Source organism: Bufo bufo, chromosome 11 (genome assembly GCF_905171765.1).
Source record: "Bufo bufo chromosome 11, aBufBuf1.1, whole genome shotgun sequence".
NCBI classification, from domain to species: domain Eukaryota; kingdom Metazoa; phylum Chordata; class Amphibia; order Anura; family Bufonidae; genus Bufo; species Bufo bufo.
Window position 1 is genome coordinate 40,089,337 of NC_053399.1, and position 17,901 is coordinate 40,107,237.

Sequence of the window (17,901 nt, forward strand, 5' to 3'; positions counted from 1 at the left end):
GGGTGGGGGGGAGTGCATCTTATGGGGCGAAAAATACTGTATTTTTTTCCCCAGTATGTTACATTTATTGAAAAATCTGTATGATTGACTCAGGTTTTTCATAATTTGCACTGAAGGTCATGGCCATTGAATTTGCTGTTGAAAGCAATATGTCTGTCCTAATGTCCTCCCGTCCTGGAAAGGATGTCCTGTCCCGGACATAGCAAGATAACAGAAGAGCATTTATTGTCCTTTTCCAAGTTTGTTTAGGCCCCGTGCACACAATTGTATTTTTGGTCTGCATTCGATCTGCATTTTGTGTATTGGATATAGGGGTGAGTGATATAAAAGATATACGATCTTATCGCCATAAATACGGGCAACGATATAGATTTTAGCCATATCGCGAAAGATGACCACGGAGTGGTAGTCAATTGAAGAAGCTTCGCACTCACCGCTCCGTGGCCTCCCGTCTCTGCACCGCACTGCACTGGCCAGGGCCTTGCGTGCACACATCGTCAGTGCGCTGGCTGACGCTGTGTGTGATGTCAGATCCCTCCCAGTACATGCTGGGAAGAAGACTCGGTCCGTCTCCTGCGGACTCCATCAGCCAGCCGCGCACCCTGCAGGAAAGGTAAGTATATTAGCAGGGGCCCGAATCTACAGGGGGGTGGGGTGGATGGCTATGGCATGGGGCTCATGGCGCTGGCTGGGGGGACTTGATGATGGTGGCAAACTGGCATTGGCATGGGGCTGATGGCGCTGGCTGGGGAACATGATGATGGTGGCAATGGCATGGGGCTGATGGCGCTGGCTGTGGAACATTATGATGGTGGCAATGGCATGGGGATGATGGCGCTGGCTGTGGAACATTATGATGGTGGCAATGGCATGGGGATGATGGCGCTGGCTCGGGACATGGATGATATGGCAATGGCATGGGGCTGATGGCGCTGGCTGGGGGACATGATGGTGGCAATGGCATGGGGCTGATGGCGCTGTCTGGGGGACATAAATGATATGGCAATGGCATGGGGCTAATGGCACTGGCTGGGGGACATGATGATGGTGGCAATGGCATGGGGCTGATGGCGCTGGCTGGGGGACATGATGATGGTGGCAATGGCATGGGGCTGATGGCGCTGGCTGGGGGACATAAATGATATGGCAATGGCATGGGGCTGATGGCACTGGCTGGGGGACATGAATGATGATGGCCATGTAATTTGTATACATACAGAAGAAAATAATATATTGTGATATATCGTTATATCGCACATGCTTCAAATTATATTGTGATATAGAATTTAGGCCATATTGCCCAGCCCTAATTGGATGCAGACCCATTCATTTCAATGGGGCCACAAAAAATGTGGACAGCACACCGCGTGCTGTCGGCATCCGTATGTCCGTTCCACACTCCCACTAAGAACATGTCCTATTCTTGTCTGTTTTGCTGGCATTATTAACGGGACGTGCGAAATGGGAAAACGTGGGACTCACAAAGTGTTTTGCGTATTCAGAATTTGCGGACAGCAAAACTGATGATCTGTATACTCACAATATTCCACCCCACATGTGCCCGAGTCTACATTGATGGAGTTTAGCCAAGACCCTGCATGAAGTAACTTTAGGTTCTTCTCTTCACTACAGTTATGGAGTCCTGCTCTGGGAATTGTTGACCGGAGAAGTACCTTTCCGGGGCATTGATGGCTTAGCAGTCGCGTACGGAGTTGCCATGAATAAGCTGTCCCTCCCAATTCCCTCCACCTGCCCAGAACCCTTTACAAGACTTATGGAAGGTAAGCGTCAGTTCGGAGCATCAGTCTCATGTGAGATGGACCCCTGATCATTAGTATGTGGTCAGGAATGCTGCATGCAAGGTTTTCATACCGAACACTGCTTGATTGGTGAATCATGAGGCTGAACCGGAAACCTCTGCTGTTTGCCTTGGGTAAGAGTCCTTCCTTTTGGTTTCGTCAGGATCATGACATTCTTTGCATATGTCACCTGAACCTCAGCCGCTGTATAAAGAATACTCCCTCTGCTGGTTGTGTTAAGATCTAATGAAGGAGGTATGCCTTATACAGAGAGCAGGGCAAAGATTGGATAAAACATATGTCCATTTTCATTTATTGGCATCTTGCAGCTTTTATCATTTTTATATAAATTTCTTCCAGCATTTTGTTATGCTTTTAGTTTTCTATCAGTGCAAAAAGAAATATGCAGTACTTGATCCATTTGTCCACTTTTTACCATCTTGTATATTTGGAGAGATCCCTCACAAATAAGCTGACCCCCCCCCAAATATCTGCTGTAAAAATCACGTGTTCAATTTTGCTGGAACATCACCACAGGGGAAATGAAACATTAGGGCTGATTCATACAACGCTCCGCGTGTCGGCCACATCTCCCGGGCCAACTGCGGCTCCCCTGACCCTAACCGACTGCATCATAATGTTTTATGATACAATCAGTTCCTATCTGACCAAGGGTGTAATATGTAAACACCTGTGATCACATATGAACCGACCAGCATAAAACCCTATGATACAGGCATTTCGAGTCAGGGAAGGCACGGACAACACATGGACCATATTTCCCGGGCCATTCATGGTGGTTTGACTCAGCCCTTACACGGTGCTTATCAAATTCAATGAGCTGTCCTTGTAATGCATGTACAGTCTTGGTCCTCCAAAGTGAGAGACCCTTTTTGTAGCCACCTTCTACTCTGGCTAGTAGATGTGTGCTAATTGGGGAGGGGGCACACCACTATTCACGAAGAATGCCCTAATGGGGTCGTTTAAAAATTTGTTTTTTGTAAATCTGACAAACCTTTAATTTAATGAATGACTTGTAGTCTGTTATTAGTTTTGACCATGCTAACCTGATGACAGCACTAGCTAGGGGCTTGGGAGAGCAGTGCGCACATGCCGCTTGTGGAGCTTTTTACATCAGGAGCAGTGTGAATATGAAGTTTTAGTCTGCCAATCTGCTCCTGCAGGGTGGAGCCTCACCGTGAAGTGCTCTCTGTGCTCCCTACATAGTGCTGCTTCACAGACCACCCCTGTCTGCTCTGAGTGCCATGTGTAGAAATCTCCTGGTTCTATGGTACAGCTGTCACTCACAGTAGTAGAGAATGGCTGTGAAGTAGATCAATGCCGAGAGAAATTCTCAGTGAAGCTCCGCCCGGGGAACTTGCAGGAGCAGAATTTGACAGAATAAAACTTCATATTCACGCTACTCCTGATGAGAAAATTACCACAAAAGGGATGTTTGTACTGTTCTCCCGAGCCCCTACCTAGCGTTGTCAACAGCATGGTCAAAACTGCTGACGGATTTCCTTTTCTGGTACTTAGATATTGAAGGCTGAACCTAAAGATGGGTCATCAATATCACATTGTGGGGGCCCAACACCTGGCCCTCCCAATGATCACCTGTTTTGGGCAGCCGCTGCCAGTGAAAACTGTATTTGTGATGTACGGCTTCATCCAGCGTGTAGCTTCCGGTGCAGGTGTACTGCAGCTCCGTTCCCGAACCTTTTTGCCTCTGTCCACTACATAGTTTTCGGCGCCGGCAGCTGCTTAAAACAGCTGATCAGTGGTGGTGCTGGGGGTCTGAACCCCAACAATCTGATATTAATGACCTATCCTGAGGATAGCCTGTCAGTATCTAATTACCATTTATTTGCAGGCCATTAGCCTTCACTGTATGTATATTTTATTCTTTTTTTTTTTTTTTTTACAGATTGTTGGAACCCCGATCCACATTGTCGTCCCTCATTTACAAACATCCTGTTCCAGCTGACCACAATAGAGGAATCTGGCTTCTTTGAGATGCCCAAAGATTCCTTCCATTCATTGCAGGAAGACTGGAAGCAGGAGATCCAGGAAATGTTTGACCAGCTCAGGGCAAAGGAAAAGGTACTGTGTGTGTGTCATGTGCTTTTGTCTGAGCCTTGCACAATGTGACTGTGGTTGTATTCCAGCGCACAAGCAGAGACATAGCAATGCTTTTTATTTTCTTCTTAACATAGGAGCTACGGAGCTGGGAGGAGGAACTGTCCCGGGCAGCCCTTGAGCAGAAGAATCATGAGGAACTTCTTCGAAGACGGGAGCAAGAGCTGGCAGAGCGTGAAATTGACATCTTGGAGCGAGAATTGAACATCATCATCCACCAGCTCTGTCAAGAGAAGCCCAAGGTGAAGAAACGCAAAGGCAAGTTCAAGAAAAGTCGCCTTAAGTTGAAAGACGGAAACATCATCAGCCTGCCGTCAGGTAAGTCCTTGGGTGCAGCTTGGTCACGTGTATTTATAGTCTTCCTAATACACAGCTCTAAATCCCTCGATTTGAAGCCATGTTGCCTGGGCTGTTGTTAACAGCGTTTAGAGATATGCTTTACAGCAGCCACCATGGTCCATAGATACAATAGACCACAACTGACCTCATTGACTTCTATGGGAGAGTTTTTTCTAGGCATGCTCTGCGACCTGTGCAGAGGTCAGGTGTGAGTAAAAAAAAACTGTGATATCACCTACTGTGAATGGTGAATCGGTCCTGTGTTATCTATATATAGGTGATATCCGTCATTGCAATCCTGCCTGCGATGATAATGAGATGACTGCTGAAACAGGACAACAAATGGCGCCTATTATTAGGCTTAGTGGCCAGTTCGAAACCTGCAGGATTTTAAGATTGTTAATAAATGTGGGTAGTGACGTGGAAAATTATGCATAATTACATCTGAAGCCGATTCGCTCCAAACTTCGTTTTAATGCTGTACAGAGACCTCCGTAAAGCATTAAAATGTATGGGCTCTGGCAAGGGGAAATTCGTTATCGGGACTTCAGTGAATAATTTTGGCCATCGATTATTAAACTTTAAAACTATTTTAAAACATGGATCCGAAGTCGGCTTTAGTACCGGCTGGTACCTCGTTACCAAAGCCGACTTTGGATCCATATTTTAAAATGGTTTTAAAGTATAAAAATAAAATGAAATCCCAAAGTTATTTACCGAAGTCCCGCGAGACTTCATGATAACAGATTTCCCTTGCCCGGAGCCCATATGTTTGAATGTTGTACGGAGACGAATCTCTGTACAACAGTCAAACGAAATTTTGAACGAATCGACTTCAGATCGAGGATCCAAAGCTCAATTCGCTCAACAACACTGAATAACATAAACAAAAAATCCTTTAGAAATATGTTTAATATTAAAACTCATGTTCTGATGACACATTCCCTTTAAGAGCTTGCTCTATATTAGTTTTCCATTGCGGTCACTAAACTCAGAGGCTCCCTCCAGGGAGAACTGCAGGCGGCGAGTGTGTTATTTTCAAAGTCTAGATTTGGAGCTGTGTATCAGAGGCACACCTGTTAATAATAACAATATAAGAAATTAATTTGTACAGAATTTTTGACATGTTTTAGATTACAAAGAATATAATGATGTTCAAGGGAGGGAGGAAAATTCACTTTCAGCAAATGTAACCTTGAGCGCACGCAGTCTGTAATGTTGGGTGTGACTGTGGCAAACTGGTACATCAGTGGTGAGCTTTCACTGTATCCTTATAGATATATTTGTATAGGGGACAACTTTGATTAACGCCTCCGGAAAACATGAAAATGTACATTTTACCTCCTTTTATAGGGGTGCAACCATCTTCTAAAATGATGGCATTTTGCTGGTACGGTTTTCCTGGCCAAAGAAACCTAAACCAGCACTTAGGCCCCTTTGTTTTCAGAATCAATAGAGGTTCCAGTGGTCGGACCCCACACATATCTTGGCCATATGAATTCACAAATGGCAATACTTCTTAGAAACACTCAATGGCCAGTTAAAGAGGTTATCCGAGATGCGTCGCGATCCTGTGCGTCCGCCACTTCCGGGTTGACGTACCTGGTATTACAACCTGCAGCGCAAGCGTAAGATTCAGACTCGCGCATGCCCTGCGGGTTCTAACCCTAGGCTTAGATCACTTGTTAAATATACTGCATGTGATCCCAGAAGTGGCGGCCGCATGGGATTTTGAGGCATCTCGGATAACCCCTTTAAGCCTACATTCACTCGACTGTAGGCCGTTCGTTCCCCTATGGCGGACCACAAACCCATTAACTTGAATGAGTGCGCAATCCTCCAAATGCAGCGAGGAGTGGAGGCAAGGAGCAGAAGCGCTTCCGTGGGCTTTTTGGTCCGTGCCTCCGCAGACTACAAAAGATAGGACATGTCTTATCTTTTGCCGTATATCGCTTGAATGGGTCCACGCCGCAATACGGGACTCGCACAGCCGGTGCATGTGCATTGCGGACCGCAATTTGCTGTCTGCAGAACGGACGGCTTACGTTTGTGTGACTGTACTGTTATTTTGGGATCACACTATTAGAAATGTTCTGTTCTTATTTGCAGTGCTGTAGTTATGATCGTCATAAAGAGGGTATATGTGTTTTTATTCTGGACCACAAAAAGCCATTGACCTCTTGTTTTACTGAGCGGCACGCCTCTCCTTTTTATGATGTGCTTTACAGATTTCCAACACAAGTTCACTGTACAGGCTTCCCCTACCATGGACAAAAGGAAGAGCTTAATTAGCACTAAGTTCAGCCCTCCTGCAAGTCCCACCATTATCCCGCGTCTCCGAGCCATTCAGTGTAAGTAGCCATGCAAAAGACTGGTTGTTACAGCTCTTAATTCTGGCTGCGCGCATCACATGCTTCTTGCTCATTGATTGTTACCGAAGCACATCTAATTACGGAGCTGCTTCTGGGCGTCATTTCGGGCAGATCTGCATTTTGGAGATTTTTATTTTCTTCAGTTATTAATTTTTGGTTAAATCTGCTGTTTAGTTCTAGACCCGGACTCTACAAGCATCACGAATGTCATTGTCATGGTTCTTCTTTGTCAGTGCCCTGAAGTAACCTCTGTGCAGTTTTTTTATTCCTTCTTAAAACCAAAGGGGCACATTTATTAAGACCGGTGTTTTAGACTCCGTTCTTAATAAAGCCCCAGCGCTGGCGGAGGATCGGACAAAGTTATGAAGAGGCGCCGGCCTCTCCATAACTTCGGCGCATCCAGTGCCAAATGTAAGACGGCTTCTGAGCTGTCAGAGGAACCATTATTTATCCATCTTAAAGTAAAGGAATTGACTAAATGGTACCCTCCCATTTGAGAGTTGAATAAATGGTTAAAATAATTTAGTTACTAAAGGCATACTCTATTAAATACTTCCTTACCTCCACCAAGAAGAAGTGCAGACCAATCCCTTTTTAATTGACAGCAAATATTAATTCAGCTATTTATCTGTATATCCCTTCAGGCTGTCAGGTAAGTGCACTGAGGAAAAATAAAAGTGCAATAAAGTAGAGTAAAACATATAAGTAGTTTATATATTGAGCATATTCCCTATGACGATGAAATGTCAGGACGGGTATTTGGGTTAGGTGCTGCAGAGGGGGGAATGAATGGCTGGCTGGAGGTTTCAGAAACTTTTTAATTCAAAAGGGGGTTTGTCTTCTCGACATTAGAACTAGTTAAAATCAGCAGCAATAGATGTGTATGAGGCCTGTGTTGGACGAATAAAGGGTAACTACATGATCTGAATATATATAAATGTTGTCATACACAGTCCAGTCACATTACTATGACCACCAACTAATACCCAGAGGAACCTCCATGTGCAGCACGGACAGCAGCTAGACAGGCAGGGAGTGACTCAGTAAGTCCTGGTAGGTTGTCACAGGTATCTGGAGCCAGGCTGACTGCAGTGCATCTGCTGGAGGGTACGTGGGCGAGGGTCCATAGAGCAAACACGACCATCGAGATGGTCTCACAGATGCTCAATTGGGTTCAAGTCTGAGGAATTAAGAGGCCAGGGTAGTACTTGGAAGGCTTGGTCGTGCTCTTCCAACCAATGTCAGACATTGTATTGTCTTGCTGGAAGATCCCATCCGTCCCCAGGAAGAAAATCAGCATGTATGGGTGTATCTGATCTAAAAGGATGGATTCTTACCCATATCGGTTGAAAAAGTGCCTTCCAAATGTATGAGTGGACCCAGAGGATGCCACGAAAACATTCCCCAGACCATAACGCTGCCCCCACCGGCTTGTGTTCTTCCAGCAATGGCTGCAGGGTGTTTGTTCTCTGATGTTTTTGCCTGACATGAGAACATCCATCTGTTCAGTGAAGCAGAAAACATGACTCATTGGACAAGACAACCCTTTGCCAACCGACGGAGGTCCTTTCTCGTTCATTCCATTGGGGGACACAGACCATGGGTATAGCTTAGAGATATTACTAGGAGGGACACTATGCAAAAAAAGAAGCTCCTCCTCCTCGGGCTATACCCCCAGGCACCTCCAGGAGAACTTCAGTCTTTGCTTAGTGTCCGTTCAAGGAGGTTGACATTTATTCTTCTCCTGTTTGTTATTTTTTTCTGGTTTCAGATGGGGACGCAGGTCAGCATTGCGCTTTCCTGGCCCCTGTGGAGGGTCTGCCACGGTCTTCTGAAGGTTCCTGGCTACCTCCCATTCCCCCACAGAAGAAAAGTGGATCCAGGCTCGACATGTTAGCTCTGGCATCCCACCAGCTGCTGGGACACCTGCTGCCTACCCTCCACCAGAGCACTGCTCTCCTTGATTGGAGTCAGACGTCTGAAGAGGTGAATCCCTGCTGGTCTGGACATCGAGGGAGCATGCTGTGCAGATAAGTATTGCCTGCTTCAATCTCCCTCCTTTCCCCCCCCTCCCCCCACCCCTTCATGTCGTCTGTCTGGCGCTCTGTGACCTGAGGTGAGCTAGAGAAGGACCGGCTGGGGGCATTTTTTCCCGTTGGGAGGGGGCCTTTCTGGGGAGGGCTGGTGATTCCACTGATACCTGCCTGCAGCTCAGACTATGGCCGCATCGGCGGCAATCTTGGCACTGAAGGAGTGTATTTTATCTTATGGCCGCTGCGCTCTCTGCAGCTCCCGCCGGCCTGCTCCTCCCGATATTAACCCCCGCTGCGCCGTTTCTGGCGGAGGGGTGTATTTGAAATGCGCGCGCGCGCGCGCGCTTATTTCGCGCCGCAATGACGCGTCCAAGGGGGCGGAGCCTCGGCGTCCAGCTCTGTCTCTCCCTACGCCGGAGACTCTGCTGGATTGCGGCCGTGCAGCTCCTCAGTTCTCGGTGCCGGAGACTTCTGCTGTTGCCTGGGTGGTAGGAATTGCAGCAACCTGGTAGGAAATCTTTTTTGGAATACCATCATGCCTAAACCTGGGGCCCCTAAGCCTTCCAAGGCTTCCTCTCAGGCTCCACTGGAGTCATGTAAAATATGCCTTAGGCCTTTTTCTGTCACTGGTTCCTGTGACTCATGCCCTGCTCCCGGACAGGATCAGCCTCCTTCTCTTGCTCAGCCCGGTCCTCCCTCTGCCCCTGCGGATCCAGCGGTACCCGCCTGGGCCTCCGCCATGTCTAATGCGGCAGCTGATCTGGCCTTAGTTGCCAAGGCAGCCATGTCCTTCATGGAGCGCATGGCGGCTACTACTCCAGTGGCATCCACCACTCCATCCCCTCTCAGCGACTCTCACAGAGGGCGTCTGACTTCTAAGAGGCAGCGTGAGCGGCAGCATTCCTCCTCGGATGACTCCGCTTCTCCCCCTCGCCTTGAGGCATGCCCGGTTGACTCTCCCCCTCGCAGGGAGCGCAAATCCGATGGGGAATTGTCCGGATCGGACGAAGTCACGGAGCGGGAACCCCTGCCTAAGCTTTCCACCATGGTAACCGAGTTGGTGGCAGCTGTCCGTGACACTTTTAATATACAAGGGGATTCTCCTCCCTCCACTAGTCGGGAGTTCTCCCTTTTTCCACCCAAGAAACAGGAGTCCGCCGTGTTCCCTATTCACGAGGAATTCACTGCGGTCCTATCAAAAGCTTGGGATCGACCTAATCAAAAATTTTCGGCCACCAAGCGTATGGATACGCTTTATCCTTTTCCAGCTGACACAGTGGAAAAGTGGACTTCTTCCCCTAAGGTAGATCCTCCGGTGGCCAGGTTAGCCAAGAACACGGCCCTTCCCGTCCTAGACGGTTCCTCTCTGCAGGATGCGGTGGACAGACGTTTGGATTCACTTTCCAAGTCCATCTTCTCGCTGGCGGGCGCTTCCCTGCGACCGGCCTTTGCGTCGGCTTGGGTCGCCAGAGCCCTTACAACGTGGTTGCAGCGCCACCACCAGGATCTGTCAGAGCAGGACGCCTCTGCAGATACTCTGGATTTTATCATCCAGATGTCTCAAGCGTCTAAATATCTCTGTGAGGCTTCAATGGACATCGGCTCCCTCTTTGCCCGTATTTCGGCCCTCTCTGTCATTCAGCGCAGGGAGGTCTGGCTGAAGGTGTGGGATGCTGATGCCTCATCCAAGCGATCCCTCGCTAACCTTCCCTTTGAAGGGTCCAGGCTCTTTGGGGCTCAACTAGATGAATTCATTTCTGCCGCAACAGGGGGCAAGAGCACTCATCTACCCCAGCCCAGGACCAAGCGTCCCTTTCGGTCTCGGCCTTCAGGTTTCCGGGGCCAGTCCTTTCGTCGCTTCTCCACTGCCAGGACGCCGTCATCCTCATCGGCAGGGGGGTCCCAGGACTCCCGCAAGAAGCCTTTCTTCAAGCCCCAGCCTTCTTGGCGGCCTCGGGCGCAGTCAGCCCGTCCTCCTGCTCCCAAGCAACCCTCCGCATGAAGGGGTGCCCCCACCCCTCGTGGTGGGGGGCCGTCTGCTCTCCTTTCAACAGGTCTGGAGGGCTCACGTTCAGGACGCCTGGGCTCTGGAAGTGGTGACGTCCGGCTACAAGTTGGAGTTCGCGTCCAGCCCGCCGGAACGTTTTTTCCCTTCTCGCGTTCCGGGGGATCCAGCCAGGGCCTCGGACCTCTTTTTTGCGGTCTCCTCTCTTCTGGACCGTGGTGTCATTTCCCCCGTTCCCCCAGAAGAGCAAGGGACAGGTTTTTACTCAAACCTGTTCGTTGTTCCAAAGAAAGAGGGGTCAGTGCGTCCAATCTTGGATCTAAAACTTCTCAACAAGTTTCTACGGGTGCGGAAGTTTCGCATGGAGTCCCTTCGCTCCGTTATTGCTTCTCTGCTTCCAGGAGAATTTCTCGCGTCTGTGGACATTCAAGACGCCTACTTGCACGTCCCTATTGCAGAGTCCCACCATCGCTTTCTGCGCTTTGCCATAGGGGGGCGTCATTACCAGTTCGTCGCCCTACCTTTTGGGTTGGCAACCGCCCCTCGAGTTTTTACGAAGATTCTGGCGCCTCTCATGGCGCTTCTTCGCACCAGGGGCATCTCTTTGTTACCATACCTAGACGACATCTTGATAAAAGCTCCGTCTCTTCCACAGGCCGAGGACAGCATCCGAATCACGGTTCAATCCCTGGAACGGTTCGGATGGCTGATCAATCTCCCCAAGTCCTCTCTGCACCCCTCCCAGAGACTTTCGTTCCTGGGGATGATCTTGGACACCTCGATTTCTCGGGTGTTTCTTCCAGATTCCAAGGCTTCCCAGATTCGTCTGGCAATGGTGCTCCTTCTACGCTCTCCACGCCCCACCATTCGGGAGTGCATGCGGGTGCTGGGCCTTATGGTCTCCTCTTTCGAGGCGATTCCGTACGCCCAATTTCACACTCGTCCGCTACAACAGATGATCCTTGCCCTCTGGAACAAGAACCCTCGGGGTCTAGACACTCCTGTTCGTCTGTCCCGGCAAGTTCGAGCGTCTCTCCCTTGGTGGCAGTCTCCCCTGAACCTATCGTCAGGAAAGTCCTTCCTTCCGTTCTCCTGGACGATAGTCACCACCGACGCCAGCCTCATCGGTTGGGGAGGTGTTCTCCGGAACCTCACAGTTCAGGGTGTCTGGTCGACGGAGGAATCCCGTCTCCCGATAAACGTTTTGGAATTGAGGGCGATTTTCCACTCCCTCTCCCATTGGACTCCTCTCCTGGCGACTCGCCCGGTGCGGGTTCAGTCGGACAATGCCACGGCTGTGGCTTATGTCAACCATCAGGGCGGGACTCGCAGTCGGGCAGTAATGCGGGAAGTAGCGAGGATCCTCTTATGGGCGGAGTCTCATGTTCCAGTATTGTCGGCAGTGTACATCCCGGGAGTCGACAATTGGACGGCGGATTTTCTGAGTCGCACCAAGGTGGATCCGGGAGAGTGGTCTCTCCATCCGGAGGTGTTCGAGGACATCTGCCACCGATGGGGCCGTCCGGACGTAGATTTGATGGCTTCCCGGCTCAACCACAAGGTGCCGGTGTATCTTGCCCGCGCTCGAGACCCACGGGCGGACGGGGTGGACGCGCTGGTATTTCCATGGCAGCGGTTCAGCCTCCTTTACGTCTTCCCTCCGATTCCTCTGTTGCCGAAGGTGCTGCGCAAGATCGAGGCGGAGGGGATACCAACCATTCTCGTCGCTCCGGATTGGCCTCGTCGCGCCTGGTTCTCCAGCGTCGCTCGTATGTTGGCGGACGTCCCGTGGCCTCTGCCCGACAGAGAGGATCTCTTGTCTCAGGGGCCGCTCTTCCACCAGAATTCACGGCAGCTGCGTTTAACGGCGTGGCTGTTGAGACCGCCATCCTGAGGAAGAGAGGCTTCTCTGATGCGGTGGTAAGAACCATGATCAGGGCTCGAAAGCCGGCTTCTTCACGAATCTATTATCGCACCTGGAAGGCCTTCCTGGTGTTTTGTGAGAAATCGGGCTACTCGCCCCTACGTTTCTCTGTCCCAGTGGTGCTGTCTTTTCTCCAGTCCGGCCTCGACATGGGTCTGTCGCTCAGTTCTTTAAAGGGTCAGGTTTCGGCTTTGGCTATCTTTTTTCAGAGGTCCATTGCCTTTTTGAGACCTGTAAAAACCTTCCTGCAGGGGGTGGCGCATTCGGTTCCTCCGTATGTGCCTCCCTTGCCCCCCTGGGATCTCAACTTGGTTCTGCGCGCCCTTCAGGCGGCGCCTTTTGAACCTCTGAGGGAGATCTCTCTGGTTTTACTCACCTGGAAGGTAGTTTTTCTGGTGGCCATAACCTCCATCAGGCGAGTTTCGGAGCTGGCCGCACTTTCCTGCCGGGAACCTTTTCTGGTCTTTCACCAGGATAAGGTGGTGCTCAGGCCGGTGCCTTCTTTTTTGCCCAAGGTGGTTTCTCCCTTCCACCTTAACGAGGATCTTGTCCTGCCCTCTTTTTGTCCTTCTCCGGTGAACCCCAAGGAATGTGCTCTCCACTCCCTGGACGTCGTCAGGGCCCTGAAGGTGTACCTGGGGGCTACCGCTTCCTTCCGGCGTTCAGACTCTCTCTTTGTGATTCCTGAAGGGTCCCGTAAGGGCCTGGCGGCTTCCAAGGTCACCGTGGCGCGGTGGATCCGTTCCGCTATTGCTGCGGCATATCGCGCTCGCGGCCACGTTCCGCCGTCGCGGATTACCGCTCACTCCACAAGGGCAGTGGGTGCTTCCTGGGCTAGACGCAATCGCGCATCCGTTTCCCAGTTGTGTAAGGCGGCCACTTGGTCGTCCTTACATACTTTCACAAAGTTTTATCAGTTACACTCTCTGGCCTCGGCTGATGCTGCTCTTGGGCGCAGGGTATTGCAGGCTGTGGTTCCGGTTTGACTACTGGACGTTTATTCCTGGCGGTGTTGGATTTGTTCTTTTTTCCCACCCCATGGACTGCTTTGGGACGTCCCATGGTCTGTGTCCCCCAATGGAATGAACGAGAAAAGGAGATTTTTGTGAAACTCACCTGTAAAATCTTTTTCTCGTAATTTCCATTGGGGGACACAGCTCCCGCCCCCTTTTTTTTGGTTTACGCCTTAGGGTGTGCTGTGTGATGGTTTCCATAATGTTTTGTTTCCGTTCTCCTTCTCCTACTGCTTTTGCAACGACTGAAGTTCTCCTGGAGGTGCCTGGGGGTATAGCCCGAGGAGGAGGAGCTTCTTTTTTTGCATAGTGTCCCTCCTAGTAATATCTCTAAGCTATACCCATGGTCTGTGTCCCCCAATGGAAATTACGAGAAAAAGATTTTACAGGTGAGTTTCACAAAAATCTCCTTATTCCGATACTGCCGTGAAAATTTCATTTTCAGCTGATGGAGCTTCATTAGCAAAGGTGCAGTGACGATCCGTCTGCTTCGGAGCCCCATACGTAGTAGGTTCGCTGAACTGTTTTAGACACACTTCTTGTAGCCCCTGGTTCATTTTGGTGGTGAACTGCTCCTCTGCAGTGTCTCGTGCCACGTGGTGTGTGACTTCCTTCATGAGCTACACACTGCCGACGTTGGAAGTAGGAAGGGGTCATAATAATGGGACTCCACTGTGTATGTGATGAGCCCCTGTGAATGAATACATCCTCAGATTTAGAAGTAACCTTCTCTACGTACAATTGGCTTATCATTTTAATGTTGCCTGTGTGTCTTGTGCCAGCTTATTCTGACCTGATATTTTCATATTATGAAGTGACTCCAGGAGACTCCAATAAATCGAGAAACCGGAGCACTGGTGGCCAGAAGGATGAAAGTGAAGACGAAGAGAAGAAAGAGACAAAGAAAAAATCTCGTCCTTGGGCCCCAGCCACTTTAAGTAGCAAAGACTCCGGGGCTGGCGAGGACAGGCAAGTGTATGCAGTGTATTGTCTCTAGGTCATGTCATCTTACTTCATACAAGAAGCTAGTAGCTTGTTGTAGGACACAAACCATACCAGTTAGTTGAATGTAAAATAAATCTCCTTTTTGGTCTCTACATGTTGGGTTGGTGCCTTGACAATAAGCAGATTCTGCTTGATCCCTCATCAATCAGGATGATCTGTGGGAGAATCGGGTAGTGAGTATTCTCCAGAATTCAGTTGCCTGAAGCTACTTTAGGTCTTCCTGACATCTGCTGTACATGAATGGCGGATGTTGGGTCTTTAAAGATGGCGTCTGTTGTTTTACATATAGCAGGCACTCAGTGGCAGAGTCTGTGACTGGCAACAACACCGATCGCAGACCTTTAACCCCTCACATGCCATGCTCAGTTTTGACCGTGACATCTGAGCTATCAATATCAAACAGATTAATGGACTTGGTCCTATGGATAGAGGTCACTACATATCATTAACAATAACTGCAGGATTAGTGATTTGTTGGTTGTATTAAAACATAACTTTTACTAAAGAATTTAAGAAAAATAGGCCCAAAATACATGAATAAATTAAATTGTCAGGGCGGCGGTATACCAGGTCAATGTGCACGGCGGCACCCAAACAATAAGAAAAAGGTACTCGGCGGCACCCAAAAAGAAACCTGTACTCCTACCGCTCTGTCGTCAGCATCCAGGGTGCAGGATGCGTCCAGATGACACCAAGGTGATTATCTCCAATACCGGACGCTCAGCTGCTAGGGACGGCGGGGTTCACGTTCAACCCTAATTTGGCCCTGTTAAGTGGTCTATGGCTTACCCTAATAACTCTTTTAGGGATAGCAGCCTAACCACAGGGCACTCGTCCTTATAAGGGCGACCCCGTCCGGAACGTCTCCCTGTGACCTGGCCCTATGTGGCCCTAATCTAGTCCTGCTCCCTACATGCACGTTTCAGCATAAATCATCAGGGGAGATTTTTAACTAGGACTTGTTTACTTGAGACGATCGGGTGATACCAAGTATAACACAACCATATGATTGTCATGGACTACTGGGGGGAGTACTTGATAACGCTCCTCTACCTTAGTACGGGCATCCTCAGATAAGCCGCGGGCAATAGATTGCACCCGCGCTCAGTTTAGCGCCAGTATTTAAATGCCAGATGAGGCTGTTACCTGTCCGGCGTGCCGCGTCATCTACTCGATGCGTATGACGAAGCAAGGACCTGAGCTATCAATTAGCAGGAGCGCTGCGCTCCCAGTGACTGGATCCACCATGACAAGATTGTGGGAGCCGTACAGTTATTGGGTCATCTGAATGGTTTGAGACCTGCCGCAGCGAAGTTCCCATCAAGTTCTGTTTATGGAAAGGCTTGATAGAAACATAGTTATTCCCCCACAGACTGCAATGGTAAAAAATTGCAGTCTGTGGGATAAGCTACCCCGCAGCTCCGTAAATGTAAAAGTTATGGGGGACAGAGTACGGTGATGCAAAGGAAAACATGTATTTTTTTCAAAGTTTTTATTTCTTTAAAGGTATTAAAATATAAGAAAAGCTATAAAAATGTGCTAACACTGCATTTGTACTGACTCGTAGAATGAAGTTAACATCTGGTTTTTACCACATAGGTAAACACAGTGAAAACAAAACCCCAAAAACTATTGTGGAATTGCATTCCCCCCCCCCCCCCACCCCCCAATCCCACCACATTTACTATTTTTTTTCAGCTTCTCACTGTATTGTATGTATTATTAAATGTTACCATTAGAAACAACAAAAAAAAAATATATATGGCTATGTGAATGGAAAAATAAAAAAGTTATGGCTGCTGGAACGCAGGGAGTATAAAAAACAGACAAAGCAAAAAGTGGAAATCGCTGCATCATGGAAAGGGTTAATAATCTAATGATCTTTTATGGTACAAAAACTTGTCCCCTGGAAGTAATTGCATGTCTTTCTCTTGAACTGCAGGATATCTCTAGAAAGTTCAAAGTCATGCTCTTCAAGTACATCAAACCATGGGAAGCCAATGAAAACGTCTTCTGCACCTGGCTTCACCACTGTGACTGAGACAGGTATGCCGAAGAGTTCTCCTTTATTGCTTCAAGTGACGGGGGGAAGGGAAATGAGTTATGATATTAAAACCTCATGTTTTCTAGCTAAACTTTACGCTTATTTTAGTGGTCATAAAAAAAAAAAAAATAATAATAATAATTAGATGTGTTACATCTGTCTTTGCTAAAAGTTTCAGAGGGCACCTACCATGTGCTCGCCCTGATTCTTGTGCCTATAGGCTCCTGAGATATAACTCTGGTACTGGCTATATAGTTTTAGGGTTGGCTCTGTTAAAAGGGTTGTGCCACGAAACACATTCTACATTTTTCAAACCAGCACTCAGATCTGAATACTTTTCTAATTGCATGTAATTGAAGATTTAACATAGCCACTGAGCTAGTCAATAAAATGTATCTGTATAGCGCCACCTGCTGTTTGTTCTTCATTTATTTCTTGTCCACCTCACTAAGGTGGTCGCACACGTTCAGTTTAAATCTTCAGTTACAGGGAAAGAGCTGCAGCAGAAAGGACCCCCCTATATGATTAGTCATGGCATAACTCAGCGAAGCATGTCCAACATACTAGAAAATATATTCGTGTGATACTGACCAGCTCTTAGAAGTGGCAGATATCGTACAGAAACTGTTTCTGGGCCCGACCATTGCACCAGTTGATAAATGTGTGTGCAACTCTAGGTCATGTTCACCCTCGGTGCCTGTGGAGGCATTTCATCACTTCTCCTTGAGGCGTCGTCACCTATTTAGCCAGCCTGTAAGCCCACTCTATCTCCCCTGTTCATGATTGTTTTTATATGAATTATATTGTAATTTAATATAACAGTTTCATGCAAGTATTGCACATTGAGGCACAATATAGGATTTTAGAAAGACGACATTAAAAAAAAGCTCACATTGATCCTTCACAAGCAGTTTTGATAAGGGTAATGGAGCAGAAAACCCATGGAGAATTCAAACTGCATTTTCAGCAGAATTCAGCCGCTGTTTATGACTCTGGTGTCCCATAAATGGCGTTAGCACAGCAAATCTCAATCACAAAGCCATTTTATTTTAAAAATTGTGTATATAACCCTCGCAAGAAGACTTTTGCAATGTATAGTATGTGTAATAGGAGCCCTCAGAACTGGATGGAGGTCATAGGTACCATCTCCATGATATTATCCAAATTTGTATGCGATAATGAAGTGGTCTGCTGATCTGTTATACTACAGTAATGTGGGCATTTTATT

General features: G+C 48.3%; 1 protein-coding gene across 1 annotated transcript in view; it reads left to right on the plus strand.

Annotated features, from left to right (window-relative positions):
- MAP3K9 (mitogen-activated protein kinase kinase kinase 9) overlaps positions 1 to 17,901 on the plus strand; it is a 71,964-nt gene that overhangs the window by 48,443 nt on the left and 5,620 nt on the right. The window contains exons 4-9 of the mRNA XM_040412221.1: positions 1,633 to 1,781; positions 3,727 to 3,902; positions 4,016 to 4,256; positions 6,506 to 6,628; positions 14,440 to 14,593; positions 16,572 to 16,675. Coding sequence (XP_040268155.1) covers positions 1,633 to 1,781; positions 3,727 to 3,902; positions 4,016 to 4,256; positions 6,506 to 6,628; positions 14,440 to 14,593; positions 16,572 to 16,675 — 947 coding nt within the window. The remainder of the gene's footprint in view (positions 1 to 1,632; positions 1,782 to 3,726; positions 3,903 to 4,015; positions 4,257 to 6,505; positions 6,629 to 14,439; positions 14,594 to 16,571; positions 16,676 to 17,901) is intronic.